The sequence below is a fragment of the Callospermophilus lateralis genome, chromosome 12 (assembly GCF_048772815.1).
Source record: "Callospermophilus lateralis isolate mCalLat2 chromosome 12, mCalLat2.hap1, whole genome shotgun sequence".
In the NCBI taxonomy this organism is placed as follows: Eukaryota; Metazoa; Chordata; class Mammalia; order Rodentia; family Sciuridae; genus Callospermophilus; species Callospermophilus lateralis.
This window is the reverse complement of record NC_135316.1, coordinates 97,574,160-97,591,967: the sequence shown is the minus strand read 5'-3', so window position 1 is coordinate 97,591,967 and position 17,808 is coordinate 97,574,160. Positions and strand designations below refer to the sequence as shown.

Here is a 17,808-nt window from a genome sequence, read left to right as displayed (position 1 = left end):
CTATTGAATTAGAGGCTTATGGAAAGGGAAAAAATTAAAGAGTTTAAATAAACATAATCTAAGAAAAAACATTTATGTAATAAATAGTAAGAATAGTTTTCTCTTTCCTTTATGGAAGATAAGGAAAAATATTATTCTGCATAGAAGATCTATACCCAGAGTGTTGTCAAATCATGTTCTTGCCTTTTAGATTTCACTTAATGACATCTCAAATGTATGGAGTTTTTTGTATAATACTTCTTTTTTCATTTTGCCAATAAAACATCTAATTAAATTGCTTCCAGAATATTGATGTTACAGTAAACATCTTTATTTCAATAGATAATACTTTTTTGCATATCTGAAAGTGACCAATAGGTACATTTTAGATTTTTAGGATTTACAACATAACGTGACTTATATGCATTTATAATTTGATTAGAAATAGCAGTATAAAATTATAAGCAACAAAATATAAACAAAGTTGGCTTGTATTGGAGAGACACCACATGGGACAAGTTAGAGGTGCATATACAACAATAGTATTTTATTTGAGGGACATTGGAGAGAAACTTAAGCTCTCAGCACATATTAAGCATCCAATTATTGTTAAGTCTCTTTTTGTCAAACATTATTTTATACATTTATCCACAGTACAAACTACAGAATTTTAAATTTAGGTATTCTTTACCTTTGAAAGATAAATACAGCAGCAGTAAGATATAAAATATCTTTTAAAGGTACCTTGAAAATAAAAGTGTTTGTAGCTTTACCTACAGAATAATGAATATGTTGATATGACTTTTTTCACCAAATTTAAAGTCAGGAATTAAATAGTCAAGAAAAAATACTGAGAAATCAGTATTTATATATTAAAACATGAAATAAGTTTGGGTATATGTAAATACATATATTTAGCCTCACGATTCTTAATTTACAGCTTTTGAAATTATTAGTCAAGTTTAAATTAAAACAATGTTAGTTTTAATGATAGTTAATCAGTATGACTTTTTAAGAATTATACTAAATTCTCCTCTTATCTGTGGTTGATCATTAAGAAAAATTTGCAGAATTTGCTAGCATTGCTTAACGGCTAAATTGTAGGTTTAAACATGTCTAAAGTCAGACATTTAGTAAATGTCTGTTAAAATGAAATATTTGTTAAATTAATGGAAAATTTACATTATTAAATTTTGTTATAATTTCTCTTAATACTGCCAAACTTTATGAGATGATACACATTTGTGGGTTTCAAGATACATCTTTCTTCTTGAACTTTCCTTAAAGCAGAACTTTGAATTAACCATATAAATTTTTATACCATTTTTAAATGGATAGATGTTATAACTAAGCATTCTTGGGAGCTTTCAAGTTAAATATAGTCCACAGGAAATATATTTTAAAATTGTATTTAAATTATAAGGGAATTTAAAACTGTTCAAGAGTGAATAATATAATGTCAGTACAGTTATTCCCCCTGCATCTGTATGTATCACATTCACAAATTCAGCCAACCATAGATGGAAAATATTCAGAAAAGAATTCTCTGTACCAAACATACACAAACATTTTTGTGATTATTCTTTAAACAGTATGGTATAATTTCCATAGCATTATGTATATTAGGTATCCAAAGTAATCTAGAGAAGTATTCAGGAGGATGCATGTAGATTATATGCAAATATTGTACCCTTCTATATAAGGGACTTGAACATCCAGGGATTTTGTTATCTGGGGTTGAGGGGATCCTGGAACCAACGCTGTATGTACTGAAGGAAGACTATATCATCTATTTTAGAATGTACGTGCTGTAATAAGATCCCAGGTTAACAAATTCTTTATGTATAGCTAATTCTACAAGTTGCCTATTTGCATTTACACATATGATATTGATAATTTCATACAAAATATCTGTATGAAAGATATCTGTGTATGGGCAAACCAATACAAAATAGCCTTTTTCAGCCTAGTATATTTGAAAACATAATTATTCAATAATCTATGACTTTATGCAGTTAAGACATTAGAATTTTGAGTCTCTGTTCCACCTAAGTCAGATACTATGTTGAGTAAAAACTATAGTATCATTGTCCAATTAGGCAATATGGAAATGTACATTCTTGAAGCATTGGGTTTTTAGTTTCTTTTCCAAAGTTTTATATTAACATTGAATTAATTATTAGTTCTAAAAATTTAAGGAAGAATGAATTACATCAGTATTAATTTTCCCAGATCTCTGACCAGAATTGCTGTAAATCAACGAATGAAGGAAGAGATACAGGAAAATCAAAAGGTTTGTTGGAATTCCTTTCTTGAAAATTTACCACACTAATATCACTGTTTCACACTTTGGATCATCAGTTTTCATAAAAGTTGATTTATTCTTTTCTGACAATGTAAATGAGTTAAAGTTTTATTTTTTATATTATCTACTAAATGTAGCATAAAATATAATTCTAGCCAATTTTTCCTGAAATATTTCCTACTTATTTCACCCTGTGCTCTAGAGTTTATGTCTTTATAGGGTAAAGTTAATGATTTTTTTATATCTGGTTTCTTAAATTCTTATGAGGACCCTGTTTTAGTCAGCTTTTTCACTACTGTGATTAAAATATCTGACCAGAACAATTGTAGAGGAGGAAAAGTTTATTTGAGTGCTCACGGTTTCAGAGTTCTCAGCCCATATATAGCCAGTTCCATTTCCCAAGAGCTCTGGTGAGACTGAACATCATGGCAGAAGACTGTGACAGAAGGAAGCAGTTCACATTATGATAAGAAGCAGAGAGAGAGCTCCATATACAAATATATAAGCCAAAGCCACACCTCTTATGTCCCACCTCCTCCAGCTGTACAACTGCTGCCTTCAGTTACCACTCAGTCCCATCAGATGATTAATTCACTGAATGGGTTAAAAGTCTCATAACCCAATCATTTCTACTTTAAGCCTTCTTACTTTGTCTCACACATGAACTTTTGGGGGATACCACATCCAAACCATAACAGACCCAATCAGCGTTAAACTGCTTAAGAGAGAGAATCGTGAGAATCCTATGGCAAACAGGATACAATTGATCAGATGTTTGATAAAATCCTGCCAGAGGGCCTCTTAAGTTACCTTTAGAACCAAAAAGACGCTAATAGTTATAAAATGTTCACACTGGCAATGACCTTATTGTAGTTCATAGGACTGGTTTGGCTTTAAGTAATTAAATACCAGATTCATAGGGCTCTAAACAGTATGAGTTTATTTTTCTTACATAAAAAGTCTGAAAGTAAATGTCTATGGACATTATGATTCTGATGCTCTAAAAGTTTCAGGGAGCATTCATGAAAACACCTTGGTCCGTCTTTTAAGATTTCAAGTGGCAACCTTACCTACAGTCTTATTCAAAAGAGGCAGGAAGAATGGAAATAACTATAGTCATCCTTATTAAAGCCTTCTTGAACCACTTTAACAGACTTTGATTTCCATCCCATGACCAAGATTGTCATGTGGCCATCATAGCTGCAGGGTAGAGTTTGCTTTTTGAGAAATCATGGTAAGCAGAGAGCTAGACAAGGTGTAAAGCAGGGTTAGCCAGCCAACAGTATGTGTCATACTTGGACAGTCAGCTGTCTTATCAGCTGTTTTGATGAAGGTAACCAATTATGATTATGATGATAATGAGGAAAATGATGCACAGTTCTTTGAACATAGGTGTTAGGAAAAAGAACACAACCTCCTACCTCAGACAGTTCTTTATCTCATTGACCATCTTAGAAATTTTTATTTTTCAAAACTGAGTTGTATAATTGTTCCTCTGTATTATTTTTATGATTTCTAACACCATTATTCAAGCAGAATTTTTTTATGACAGTTCCTGCATTTGTTTTTTTACAATGCCACCTGCAATAAGAAGGAAGAGAGGGTGGGAAAGAAGAGGAAAATGAAAGGAATCCGAGGGTGTCAGTGGCTTTAACCAATCAAGATTGTTTTCTCTGCTCACTTAACAGTCCAGAATGGGTAATATTTAGAGCTTCCCTTCATGTGGTAATTTGGGTCAAGAAGCTGAAGAATTTCATGAGGTTAAAGAGGAGATATTGGGGGAACAAAGGATAATTGGAAGGGATGAAGACTCTGAGTAACTAAATGGAGTGAGTTCAGAGGAAGTGTTTGAAAAACTGGGTAGTATCCCTTGGGGACAAAGTGACTGGTGATTAGAACCCCTGAACCAGTCTGGTGTTTGAAAATCAGAGGAGGACTGATTATATTAGGTGATTCAGCTTACTTTTGATCACTATAAGGAGTATTCAGGCTGAGAAACCTGGTAAGCCAATTTTGACTTTTGCACCCCAAAACAATCTAATGTCTCTCAAGAAAGTATAACTTATATGACTAATCAAGAAGGTAAAACTGATACCTACTTAAAAGATTTACTGTATAATAGGAAAAGCAGCAAACACACTGGATAGGTGAGGAAACCTCATTAAGTGGAAAATTGCCATACAGAATTCAGACATGAACTTACACTTACATTATTGAAGCTAAAAAGCAACACAAGTTTTGAAAAGCAGTAACTCAAAGGTGGACAAACACTGTGATATCCAAACAAGAGGATGTAAAACCCCAACCAGAAGAATTTTGCAAAGGTATAGAAAGTAGAGATAAAACAATTCAGAAATAAAAGCTATATTACCAATAAAAGGGGAAGTGAATTTATAGAAAACATGGTAGATGACAGTGGATTAAAAATAAGTGAAACACCACCAGTAGATTAGACTCCTACATTGAAGATAGATTTTTTTGAGTTCTCGAAGGCAAAGTGTATAATCTAGAAATAAAGTTGACCATAAAGAAAAGATGTTTAGAGATCAGGAACAGAATATTCAAGAAATCTGGGATAACATTACAAGGAAAAATTTTAAGATTCATTGGGATAGATAAAGGCTCTGAAATCCAACTAGAGAACTGCACAATATTGTCAATGAAATGACATCCCCAAATATTTTTGAGACTTTTAGAATAATGTGGTAATTCCAACACACGTGGCATATAGGACTATAGATATACAAAAATCACAGTAAATATAATCTAAAACATATTGTTATGAAAGTCCCCAACATACAGAATAAGTGTAGTATTTTAGAAGAGAAGGAAAAACTGGTCAATTTTGAGATAAAACAATCTGTATTTCAACTGATTTCTCAACCCAAAACCTAAAAGCCAGGAGGATTTGGAATAATATATACCAAGCTCTGAAAGAAAATGGATGCCAGCCACAAATACTATGTCCAGTAAAACTGAGATTTAAAATTGAAGATCTAACAAAAACAAAAGAATGTATAATTAGAAATCTGTACTATAAAACATAATATAATATTTCACAAAAAATGAAAATAAAAGTGAAAACCAGCATAGAGAGGAATTACACTAGAAGAATAGTCAACTGAAGGAGAATCAAGTCCAATTTAAGCATTTGAAATATATCAGAATGGCAGGAAATAAAAATCATTTCTTATTACCATTGAATGTAAATGGTGTAATCTCTTCAGTTAAAAGACAGGTTGGCAGATTGGATCTTTCATTCTTCAAATGAATTTTAGGACTGTTTTTTCTAGTTATGTTCAGAATCTCATTGGTATTTTGATGGGGATTGTATTAAACCTGTCTGTTGCTTTTGGTATAGCTATTTTGACAATTTTGTCTATCCATAAACATGGGATCTCTTTACATCTTCTAAAGTCTTTTTCAGTTTCTTCAGTATGCTATAATTTTTATTATAGAGATCTTTTACCTCCTTGATTAGATTAATTCCCAAGGTGGTGTTTTTGTTCTGAGGTTATTGTGAATGGAGTGGTTTTCTTGATTTCTTAACTGAATTAGTGTTGGAGTATAGGAAAGCTGTTGACTTTATGGGAGTTATACTTGTATTCTGCTACTTGACTGAACTCATTTGTAAGCTCTACAAGTATTCTGGTGGAAATTTCTGGGACTACTAGATGTAAAATCTTTTCATGGGTCAACATGTTCCTTTTCTTTCTTTCTTTCTTTTTTAAGAGAGAATTTTTAATATTTTTTTTTCAGTTTTTGGCGGACACAACATCTTTGTATGTGGTTCTGAGGATTGAACCCAGACCGCACACATGCCAGGCAAGCGTGCTACCGCTTGAGCCACATCCCCAGCCCCAGCATATTCCTTTTCTTGCCTGAGGTCTTTTATACAGAGGACAGCCTTGTCTTGTTCCTGATTTTAGAGCAAATGCTTTTGGGTTTTCCCCAATACATTGCACATTGTGTGGAATTATTTGCGAAATATGTGGCAAAGGATTAATGTCCACAGTGTATAAAAGTTCTGCAAATCAATAAGAAAAATTAGTGATCCATTTAAAAAAGCAGCAAAGGACATGAACAAACAATTACCAATGAAGAAATAAAAAAGGATTATATTAGTCCACTCATGTTACCGTAACAAAATAGAGTAGACTGGATAGCTTAAATAACAGAAATGTGTTTTCTCACAATTCTGATTCATACATCAGAATTGACTTTGGGATTCTCATAGCCTTTAAAATGTTGAAGTAAGTTCCTTCCATCCTCAGCTTCTCCTACATTTTTAACATGAATGGGTGCTGGATTTTATCAAAAGCCTTTTCATATCTATTGAGATGATTCTTGTCCTTAATTCTATTTAAGTGGTGAATTAAGTTTATTGATTTGCATATGTTGAACCAACTTTGCATCCTTGGAGTGAAACCTACCTGATCATGGTATATTATCTTTTTTTTAAATTTATTTTTTAGTTGTACACAATACCTTTGTTTTGTTTGTTTTTATGTGGTGCTGAGGATTGAACCCAGGGCCTCACACATGTCAGGTAAGCAGTCTACCGCTGAGCCACAACCCCAGCCCTATCTTTTTGATGTGTTTTTGAATGTAGCTTGTTAATATTAAGGATTTTTGTTTCTTTTCCTCAGGATATTGGTCTGTAGTTTTCTTTCCTTGATGCATCATTGTTAATGGTTTTTGGTGTCAGGTTATACTGGCTTCATATAATGTATTTGGGAGTGTTTCTTCCCTTTCAATTTCATGGAATAATTTGAGAGGGACTAGTGTTTTTCTATAACGGTCTGGTAGAACTTTGCTAAAAATCCATCTGGTCCTGGGCTTTGGGGTTTTTTGGAAGATTTTGAGTGAACTTTCAATTTTATTACTTGATAATGGTGTGTTTAGGTTTTCTATATTTTCTGATTCACTTTGAGCAGGTCATGTGTCCAGAAGTTTTTCAGTGTCTTCTAGATATTCCAGTTTATTGGAGTATAAATTTTCAAAATAGGTTTTCATAATCTTCTGAGTTTCAGAAGAGTCTATGGTGATCTTTTTTCATCTCTAATTTTATTGATTTGGGTCTTTTATTCTTTTGGTTAGTTTGGCTAAGGAATTATATATAGATAATTTTATTTTTATTTAAATTTTTATTGTTGGTTGTTCAAAACATTACATAGTTCTTGACATATCATATTTCACACTTTGATTCAAGTGGGTTATGAACTCCCATTTGTACCCCATATACAGATTGCAGAATCACATCGATTACACATCCACTGATTTACATATTGCCATACTAGTGTCTGTTGTATTCTGCTGCCTTTCCTATCCTCTACTATCCCCCCTCCCCTCCCCTCTTCTCTCTCTACCCCCTCTACTGTAATTCATTTCTCCCCCTTGTTTTTTTTCCCCTTTCCCCTCACTTCCTCTTGTATGTAATTTTGTATAACCATGAGGGTCTCCTTCCATTTCCATGCAATTTCCCTTCTCTCTCCCTTTCCCTCCCACTTCTCATCCCTGTTTAATGTTAATCATCTTCTCATACTCTTGCTCCCTACTCTGTTCTTAGTTACTCTCCTTATATCAAAGAAGACATTTGGCATATGTATTTTGGGGATTGGCTAGCTTCACTTAGCATAATCTGCTCTAATGCCATCCATTTCCCTGCAAATTCCATGATTTTGTCATTTTTTAATGCAGAGTAATACTCCATTGTGTATAAATGCCACTTTTTTTTATCCATTCGTCTATTGAAGGGCATCTAGGTTGGTTCCAAAGTCTTGCTATCGTGAATTGTGCTGCTATGAACATCGATGTAGCAGTGTCCCTGTAGTATGCTCTTTTTAGGTCTTTAGGGAATAGACCGAGAAGGGGAATAGCTGGGTCAAATGGTGGTTCCATTCCCAGCTTTCCAAGAAATCTCCATACTGCTTTCCAAATTGGCCGCACCAATTTGCAGTCCCACCAGCAATGTACAAGTGTACCCTTTTCCCCACATCCTCGCCAGCACTTGTTGTTGTTTGACTTCCTAATGGCTGCCAATCTTACTGGAGTGAGATGGTATCTTATGTCAATTAAGTCTAGGTTATTAATTGTATTATTGAGTTCTATAGTTTCTTTATTCAATTTTTGTTTGGAAGATCTGTCCAGTGGTGAGAGAGGTGTGTTGAAGTCTCCCATAATTATTGTATGGTGGTCTATTAGACTCTTGAACTTGAGAAGAGTTTGTTTGATGAACATAGCTGCACCATTGTTTGGGGCATATATATTTATGATTGTTATGTTCTTTTGGTGTATGGTTCCCTTGAGCAGTATGTAGTGTTCCTCTTTAGCCTTTTGATTAACTTTGGCTTGAAATCTATTTTATTTGATATGAGTATGGACACTCCTGCTTGTTTCCATAGTCCATATGAGTGATATCATTTTTTCCAACCTTTCATCTTCAGTCTATGTATGTCTTTTCCTATCAAATGGGTCTCCTGTAGGCAGCATATTGTTGGATCTTTTTTTTTTTTTTTTGATCCATTCTACTAGCCTGTGTCTCTTAATTGGTGAGTTTAAGCCATTAAGATTTATGGTTATTATTGAGATATAGATTGTTCTTCCAGCCATATTTGTTTATTTATGTTACTTAACATGGTTTGTTTTTCCGCTTTGGTTATTTTTTCCCTTTACTGTATTACCTCTCACTGTTGGTTTTCATTGTTATTTTCCATTTCCTCTTCCTGTAATGTTTTGCCGAGCATGTTTTGAATAGATAGTTTTCTAGCTGCAAATTCTTTTAACTTTTGTTTATCGTGGAAAGTTTTAATTTCGTCTTCTATCCTGAAGCTCAGTTTTGCTGGATACACAATTCTTGGTTGGAACCCATTTTCTTTCAGCATTTGAAATATGTTATTCCAGGATCTTCTAGCTTTCAGAGTCTGTGTTGAAAGATCAGCTGTTATCCTGATTGGTTTACCCTTAAGTGTAATCTGCTTCCTTTCTCTTGTAGCTTTTAAAATTCTCTCCTTATTCTGTATGTTGGGCATCTTCATTATAATGCGTCTAGGTGTGGATCTCTTATGATTTTGCACATTCAGCGTCCTGTAGGCTTCTAGGATTTGGGATTCTGTCTCATTCTTTAAGTCTGGGAAGTTTTCTCATATTATTTCGTTGAACAGATTGCTCATTCCTTTGGTTTGGACCTCTATACCTTCCTGTATCCCAATGACTCTTAAGTTTGGTCTCTTTATGTTATCCCATATTTCTTGGATGTTCTGCTCATAGTTTCTTAAGAGTCTCGCTGAGCTGTCTATGTTCTTTTCAAGTTGAAATACTTTGTCTTCATTGTCTGATGTTCTATCTTCTAAGTGTTCTACTCTGTTGGTAGTATTCTCATTTGAGTTTTTAAGTTGGTTTATTGCTTCCTGCATTTCTAGGATTTCTGTTTGGTTTTTATAACCTCTATCTCCCTGTATAGTTGATCTTTTGCTTCTTGGATTTGTTTATGTAATTCATTGTCGAAGTGATCTTTCATTGTCTGATTTTGCTGTCTAATGTCTTCCTTGAGACTCCAGATCATCTGAAGCTTGTATATCCTGAATTCTTTATCTGACATTTCATCTGCTGCAGATATTACTTACTTCTTCTAAAGTTGAGTTGACCTGCATTGCTTGTGGTCCTTTCTTTCCTCGTCTTTTCATACTGCTCGCGTTTCTTTTTGCTTGGTGAAACTGTTGTGTTATTGAATTTTCCCCCTATATATTTATATTGCTCTTGTATAGTTGCAAAGTCTCCCTAGCAGGCGCGGGCGGCGGCTGTGCTCCTCCTCCAATTGGGGTGATCTGTCTACCACGCCACTGGGCCTATTTTCCAGGTTGCAGGTCTGCCTACCTTGCAGGCGCAAGCGGCGGCTGTGCCTTTCCTCTAATTGGGGTGATCTTTCAACTAGGCCGGCGGGCCGCTGGGTCCCTTCTCCAGGACGCGCAGTCTGCCTACCTTGTGGGTGGCAGCTGGCCCTTCCTCCAATTGGGGTAGTGTGTCTACCACGCTGGCGGGCCGCTGGGCCTGTTCTCCCGGTCGGTCGCAGGTCTGCCTACCTTGCAGGCGCGGTTGGCGGCTCTGCCCATCCTCCTATTGGGGTGATGTGTCTACCACGCGGGAGGGGGGTCACTGGGCCTGTTCTGCCGGTCGGTCGCAGGTCTGCCTACCTTGCAGGCGCGGGCTATAGATAATTTTAAAGAAGCAATTTTGTTGCATTGATCCTGTGTAATTTTTTTTTATCCTCAATTACATTGATTTTGGCTCTCATCTTAATTATTTTCCTATCTTATTTTGGAATTCTTTTTCTAAGGCCTTGAGGTAGAGCATGTTTATTTGGGATTTTTTTTTTTTTTTTAATGTTGGCACTCAGTACTATAAATTTTTCTGTTAAAACTACATGCTGTTCCAGAGAATTTGATATATTATATCTCTTTTCTCTTTATATTAATTTCTTGGTTTCTTCTTTGATCCATTCTTCATTTTAAGAGTATTGTTAGAAGCCACATAAACACATGGAGATTTATTTTTCTTGCAGTTGATTTCCAGTTTCATTCCATTATAATCTGATAGAATGCATTTTTTGCTAATATTTGCTTTGTGACCAGAATATGGTCTATTTTCAAAAAAGTTCCATTGCTGAGAAGTAAATTCAGCTGTTTGGGGATGAAATATTCTGTAGATACTTGTTAGGTTCGTTTGATTTATAGTATTATTTAGGTTGGTAATATCTTTATAGGTTTTATGTTTTAATGACCTGTCTGTTGGTGATAAAGGTATGTTGCAGTAACTTACTATTATAGTGTTGGAGTCTCTCTGGGATTTAATGTCAGTATTTTTTTTCCTTTGTAATTTGGTGCATTGACATTTGGAGCATAAATGTTTTTTATCGTTATATCATCTTGTTCTCTTTACCAGGATGTAGTAGCCTTCTTTGTTCTGATTAATTGTTGCTTGAAATCTGCTTTGTCAAATATGAGAATAGCTATGCTTGCTTGTTTTCAGGGATCATATGCCTGGAATATGTTTTTGTCATCCTTTTACCTTCAGCCTTTTTGAGCGAGTTTGCCTATGAGATGAGTCTTGTAAACAACATAGTTGGATTTTGTTTTTTGATTCATTCTGCTTATTATGTTTTTAATTGGAGAGTTAAGACCATTAATATTCAGTTTTAGTATGGATATATGTTTGTGGTTTCCTGCCATATCAATTTTTTTGTTTGATTTAATACCGTGTTGATTCTCATTCATGGATTACTTGTCTTTTGATCTTTCTATACTTGAGAGCTTTGGGGTTTGTTTTTAGTTCCTCTGTTATAGTTTAGCTATTAGATATCCCCAAAACCTTATGTGAGAGCCAATGCAAGAGGGTTTAGAGGTGAGATGACTGGGTTATGACAGCCTTAACACAACTGGTGAATAAACCCCCTGATAGGAATTAACTGAGTGGTAGCTGTAGGCTGGTCAGGTGTGGCTGAGGAGGTGGTGACTGGGGACAAGTTTTTGGGTATGTGTTAAGTTGAGCTTCATCTGTCTGCATCCTAGTCATCTCCTGTGCTGCTCTCCTCCACCACATTCTTCCATTATAATATCCTGCCCTACCTCAAGCCCTTGAGGAATGGAGCCTGCTGTCTATGGACGGATACCTCTGAAACCCAAAGCCCCAAATAAACTTTTCCTCCTCTAAAATTATTTGTCAGGTCTTTTAAGTCACAGCAGCAAAAAAGCTGACTAAAATATTCTATATGCAGTTTATCTTTGAGATTCTTTGTAGTGCTGGCTTGGTGATCATGAATTCTTTGTTCCTTCTTGGGAAAGATTTCTATTTACCCCTCAAATTTGAAATAGCTTTGCTGAGTATAGTAATCTTGCCTGACAGTTTTTTTTTTTTTTTTTTTTTTTTTTTTTTTTTTTTTTTTTTTAGTGCTTGAAATACCTCAATCCAGGCCCTCCTTGATTTTAGGGTCTGAATTGAGAAATCAGAAGTGAGCTTCTAAATTGCTTCTAAATGTGACCTGATGTTTCTCTCTTGTAGCTTTTAACATTTTTCTTACATTATGTTAAGAATTTTTGGTTATGATATGTCTTAGCTTCTCATTAGAATAGGTCTATTTGGGGTTCCATAAGCCTCCTGTATGTGGATATCTCTCATTTCTAATGGGAAAAGTTTCTGCTTTTATCTTGTATCTCCATGTTCTCTTCTATCTCACTGATTCTCAGATTTGATCTTTTGAAGTTGTCCAAGATTTCTTGTATATTCTAATCATGTACTATTATTTTTTTTTTCACTTTATTGCATTTGGTGTACTCAAGATCATGTGCACTGTCTTCAAGACCCAAAGTCTTGTCCTCAAGGGCTGAGGTTCTATTTTTTATGCAGTCTAATCTGTGGTACATTCAAGAAAAGTTTTAATTTGATTGCCTTTCATTTCTAGGAATTCTGATTGGTTTCTTTTCACTGTTTCTATTTCTTGAAGTAGTCTTTCATCTGCTGTATTTGCTTTTTTAATCTATTCCTTAGATTTTATTTTAGTTAATAAGTTTTTTATAATCTTTCTCTGGGATTTTATCCACATAAATCGGGGTCCTTTATTGGGGGATCATGAATTTTTAGAGAAGAGTTTGCTGGTTTCCTCACGTTTTAGGAGGTCTTGGACTTGGTCATCAATTGAAATGGTTCCTCTTGTTCTTTTTTATGTGTGTCCTTTTTTGTATGTGATTATTTTATTTGTTCTGAGACTTCTGTTTTTGATGAGTAGATGTGAAGGGGTAGGAACCATGGTCCCTCTCTGGTGGTTCTTCTTGGATCCTTGTTGTTGGTTTGGAGTTTTTGCCTCCTTAATTCTTCAAGTTGGAGTAATGTTGGGGCTCAGAAGGGATTAGATTGTGAGTAGGATGAAATTCACTGTTGCTTGATTGAGATGTGATTGTTTTCTCAGTTGCAGAATCTCTATTCTGTGATCTCATAAAATCCCAGTCTCTTTCCAGCACCTCTTAAGAGGGAGTGGGGAGCCAGGAATGGCACTAATGTCAGCAACATATGTACAGTTTTAATATAAATATCTGGTGTCTACTTTTCTATAACTCTAATTGTCGCCTATGTAGGAATGGTGGGGTCAGCATTTAATGATAGTGCCAACAATAACAAATTATGAACTAGGTATCTACTATGTTGTCCTCTATATTAATAATCACAGCAACTTGAATGGGGTAGTAATTTCATAGTCTTTATAGGTTCTATTTAGTGGGATACCATTTGTTAAGAAAAAACGGGGAAAGACAAGAGAAAGTTTGAAATGATCAAGAAAGTGATCAAAGGAGAGGCATAAGATAGGGAGCAGGTGTCAGCTATAAAGATATAGAAATAATAAAGTAACTGAACATAATAGAAAAGGAAGGAATAGGAGATTCTGGCTATTACTGGGGAAAGTGTAAGGGAGGGGTTAGAATCTAGATATAAAATAACCAACAAATGTAAGATCAAAACAACTTGAACCCTTGTATAATTATTCCTCACCTAAGTCTAATCTAGGCTATAATGAACACATGCAGGAGAGAGCTATTAATGTATAGGGAAAGTTATGAGTATATATATTCAAACCTATCCATACATTGAGAGCACACAAAATCATGCATAATTTTAAAAAGTAAAGAATAATAGAGTATAATAAAATGGTTGGGGAAAAGAGTTTGAAAAGTAAAAAATGGGAATATGGAGAAAAAAATAGGAAAAGAAAATGGAAAATGAAAAATATAGAGAGGATAAAAGAAATAGGAATAGAAAAATGAAAATGAAAAAAAATCTTAATGAGAGATAAAGTTCTTGTTTCTGCTGTGGTGGTCAAATCTTCTAGCAGGAATAGATTTTCAGTCTTTGTTTTATTTCTGTATTTCTGGCCGCTGTCCTTGTGCTCCTTGCTTACCTGCCAGCTAGGCTCAGTAGCTTTTAGATTCTAGTCTCCCAGGGTTGGGTGAGGTAGACTGAGGAGTGCTGATGAATTGTGGAACTGGGTATCCACCAGGGAGTGTAGATGGCTTGCCTGGCAGTGAGCATCTCCATAATAGCTCCTATGGGGTGCCAGTCACCATAAATCTTTGCCGCAGTCTCTGGCTGGGCACAAATCACGAGCCTCCACACAGCTTGTAGATTCAAACAGCAAATCTTTATTCCTGAACTCACACCGGCTGTCTACAAACACGTTCTGGGGAAAGCCACGTTCTCTGCCCAAATCCACCACTCCTGGGCTTCTGTCTCCCAAATATATTGTCTGACCCTAAGAACTCAAGAGGAACTCAGGCAGCAGGATACGCCCTATTCTAAACGGGGAACACCCTAATCTCCTATTATGCTAAACCGGGGACACCCTAAACACGGATCCGCCCTGGTCCTTGAGCAAGGTCACCTTTCAGGAGTCCTTCCACTAGACAGCATGGGAGTACGCTGGCAAGGAAATTGTCATACCTACTTGGCTGATGGCTCCCAGCAAATCTTTATCCCTTAGAATCCAGATGCTAAATGGTCCAGGCAAAATATTCCTTGTGCCTGTTTCAGTTTCTCCACTTAGGCACCCTCTGGGGGGGAGGGGGTTGGTAACCTATTGGTAACTTTCTCCACAAGTTCCCATTTCCCCCATCTGCAGTTGCATGAGCTGTGTGGGGACAGCTTTCAGCTCTTAGGCTGACAGATGAGGAAAATATTCCTATTTCACATTTGGGGAGGGCTACCTTGCAGGTGGAGTCTTTCCACACCATCCTCTGGGAGGGCTTGCTGCCCCTAATGCACACTTTCACCTGAGCGGACCACATTGGATTTGTTTTCACTGAGGGGCTTGCCGTATCAGCTGTGTGTACATTAAAATCAGCCCTCCTCTATAAACCCCAGGCTTCCCTAGGTTGATTTCTCTTTATTTTTTAATTTCTTTACCTGCCAGCCACATGTTTCTTTGTCCATGGTCCCTGCTCTGCTATGATGGCAGCAGAGCTAGTGTGTCTCTAAGGTAGTTCTTATGCTCAAGTTACTTACTTTTCTGAAGCTCTATGAATTTTTTTTTTAATTACAGTTCAATGTTGTGTTTCAGTGAGGTTCCTTTGCCACTTACCTTGTTGAGAAGAAGCCTTCCTGTTTTATAAGTGGGTTACTGCTGAGCCAAGCTTCCTTTCTCTGCTCACTATCTTCCCTCCCTCCGGATCCCTCCCTCATCGTCAACCAGTCTTTCACTCAGTTGGAATTTTCTTAGCTTCAAGTGATATAGTTCAGTTTTATGATTGTTGAAACATATTGGACTGAGCAATTCCCTATTTTTTAAAAATAAGTTTATATTTCTCCATGGGGATTTGGATTTATTTCCACTTAACACTCAAGAATGCTACCAGTTTAATTTCATTTTAAATAAGAAGTCTGAGTTTATATATTTTTTTTGGATCATAAACTGCGAAATCAAAACCAAACCCAGTGAAGCTAAGCCTGTGGGCATGAATTTGTTTGGAAGACTACTTCTTCCACCAGCAAGCAAGGTTGAGAGATAAATTTCTATGCTGTTTCTGCAGGACCTTAGGTTCACCTTTTCCTTGTGAGTATAGCACTTCTTTATATGGGCATGAAGAGATCTCTGATCCTACTCCCCATCCTTTGCAGCTCCAAGGCTTTGTTTATTCTTCTTCAAAACCCAAGCCTTGGGCTATCTAGGAAATTGTGGATTTCCTCAGAACAGGGCCTTCACTGTTGGTTTACATCTTTGAATTCATATTTTTCCTTTTTCTCTGCTCTCAGATGAATTCTTTAATTTCTTGAAAACAAAACCAAGGTTGGGAGACATTTTTAATATTTCATCTAGGCATATTTTTGTGCTTTCTTTTAAAAAGAGAATTGTAGGATCTTTCGTTTGTCACATTACTAAAACTTGAATTCTTACCACTTATTTAAGGAAGGCCATTTTGAGTGTTAGACTAATTTGTCAGGATTTAAGGCTAGCCTTGTGGGGCAGAGGGGAATATAGTAGGCAATATGAATTTACTGGCATTTGTAGATTTTGAGGTTGGAATATAGATTCTTAAATTAATTTTTTGATAGAACTAGAAGTAACTAAAGACAAATCAAGTTTCCCTTTGAACCTTGTATTAGGGTTTACTTTCTTTCCAGTATTCTGTGTGAAGCAGTTTAAATATTTTGTTCTTTTACAAGTTTTATTCTTTCTCTCCCTTCTCTGTTTGTAGCTTACCTGTCATGTTGACCAGTAATCATATAAAATATTCAACTTTGTCAATCTTTCTCTGAATTTTTTCAAATCAGTTACTTCATTTGCCTTTTGAGAATATTTTTACACATTGCTATTATTTCACTTACGATATTGAAATGAAATGTTTAAAATTGATTTTCCTCCTAAACTGGTTAACCTATTGCAATAATAGTAAATAAAAGCTTTCATGGTACATGCGAAAAGGCACATATATATAGGTATCCATATATAATATAGTTAACCTGTGAGATAGGTAGAATCATTTCCATATTATAAATGAGGAAATTGAGGATTATGAAAGCTAATTGGATTTGTCCAGATTTTATAATAAGGAGCAAGACCAGGATTTAAACCAGGTGTGATTACTCTAGGAATTGGCCTGTGCTTGGAAGAATGTTACCTTTCCTTTCTTTTGTTATTATTGTAGTGCCAAGAGTTGTTTCTTTTTTTAAAAAATTATTAAAGTGTTTATTGTTTCATAAATCACTTTGACTAAATTTTTTCCAGTTGTATACAAAGTATATTTACACCAATTCGTGTCTTCATACATGTACTTTGGATAATAATGTCCACCCATTCCACCATCATTTATAACCCATGCCCCCTCCCTTCCCCTCCCACCCTTCTGCCCTATCTAGAGTTTGTCTATTCCTCCCATGCTCCCTCTCCCTATCCCACTATGAATCAGCCTTCTTATATCAGAGAAAATATTCAGCATTTCGTTACTTGGGATTGGCTAACTTCACTTTGCATTATCTTCTCTAATTGCATCTATTTTCCTGCAGATGCCATGATTTTATTCTTTTATTGCTGAGTAATATTCCATTGTGTATATATGCCACGTTTTTTATCCATTTGTCTATTGAAGGGCATCTAGGTTGGTTCCTAGTACATGGCACACAGGAAATGCTTACTGAATGAAAAGGCATGGACATTGGAACATTTCTTTAGTAGAAACTTCATGAATTTAAAATGAGATTCAAATATTTACAAATATACATGAATTTAAAATGAGATTCAAATATTTACAAATATACATCAAAGTTTTACTTGGGATATCATTGTATCAAGGAACAGGAATGTGCCACCTATTAAGTTGTATGTGTGAACATACACTCTCTGTGTAAAACATATAAGAACTTTAATGTCATCTGTTGCAAAATCAAAATGTTCTGGTATTGAATTCTAACCTATCAAAAAATTTCATCACTTAGATCAGGAGAGGCTAAATCTAACCTGCAAACTGTTTTTTATAAATGGGTTTTAT

At 35.4% G+C, this 17,808-nt stretch overlaps 1 protein-coding gene across 1 annotated transcript in view; it reads left to right on the top strand.

Moving 5' to 3' along the window:
- Uggt2 (UDP-glucose glycoprotein glucosyltransferase 2) overlaps positions 1 to 17,808 on the top strand; it is a 175,125-nt gene that overhangs the window by 30,908 nt on the left and 126,409 nt on the right. Inside the window, exon 10 of the mRNA XM_076872262.1 lies at positions 2,212 to 2,272. Within this exon, the coding sequence (XP_076728377.1) occupies positions 2,212 to 2,272 (61 nt within the window). The remainder of the gene's footprint in view (positions 1 to 2,211; positions 2,273 to 17,808) is intronic.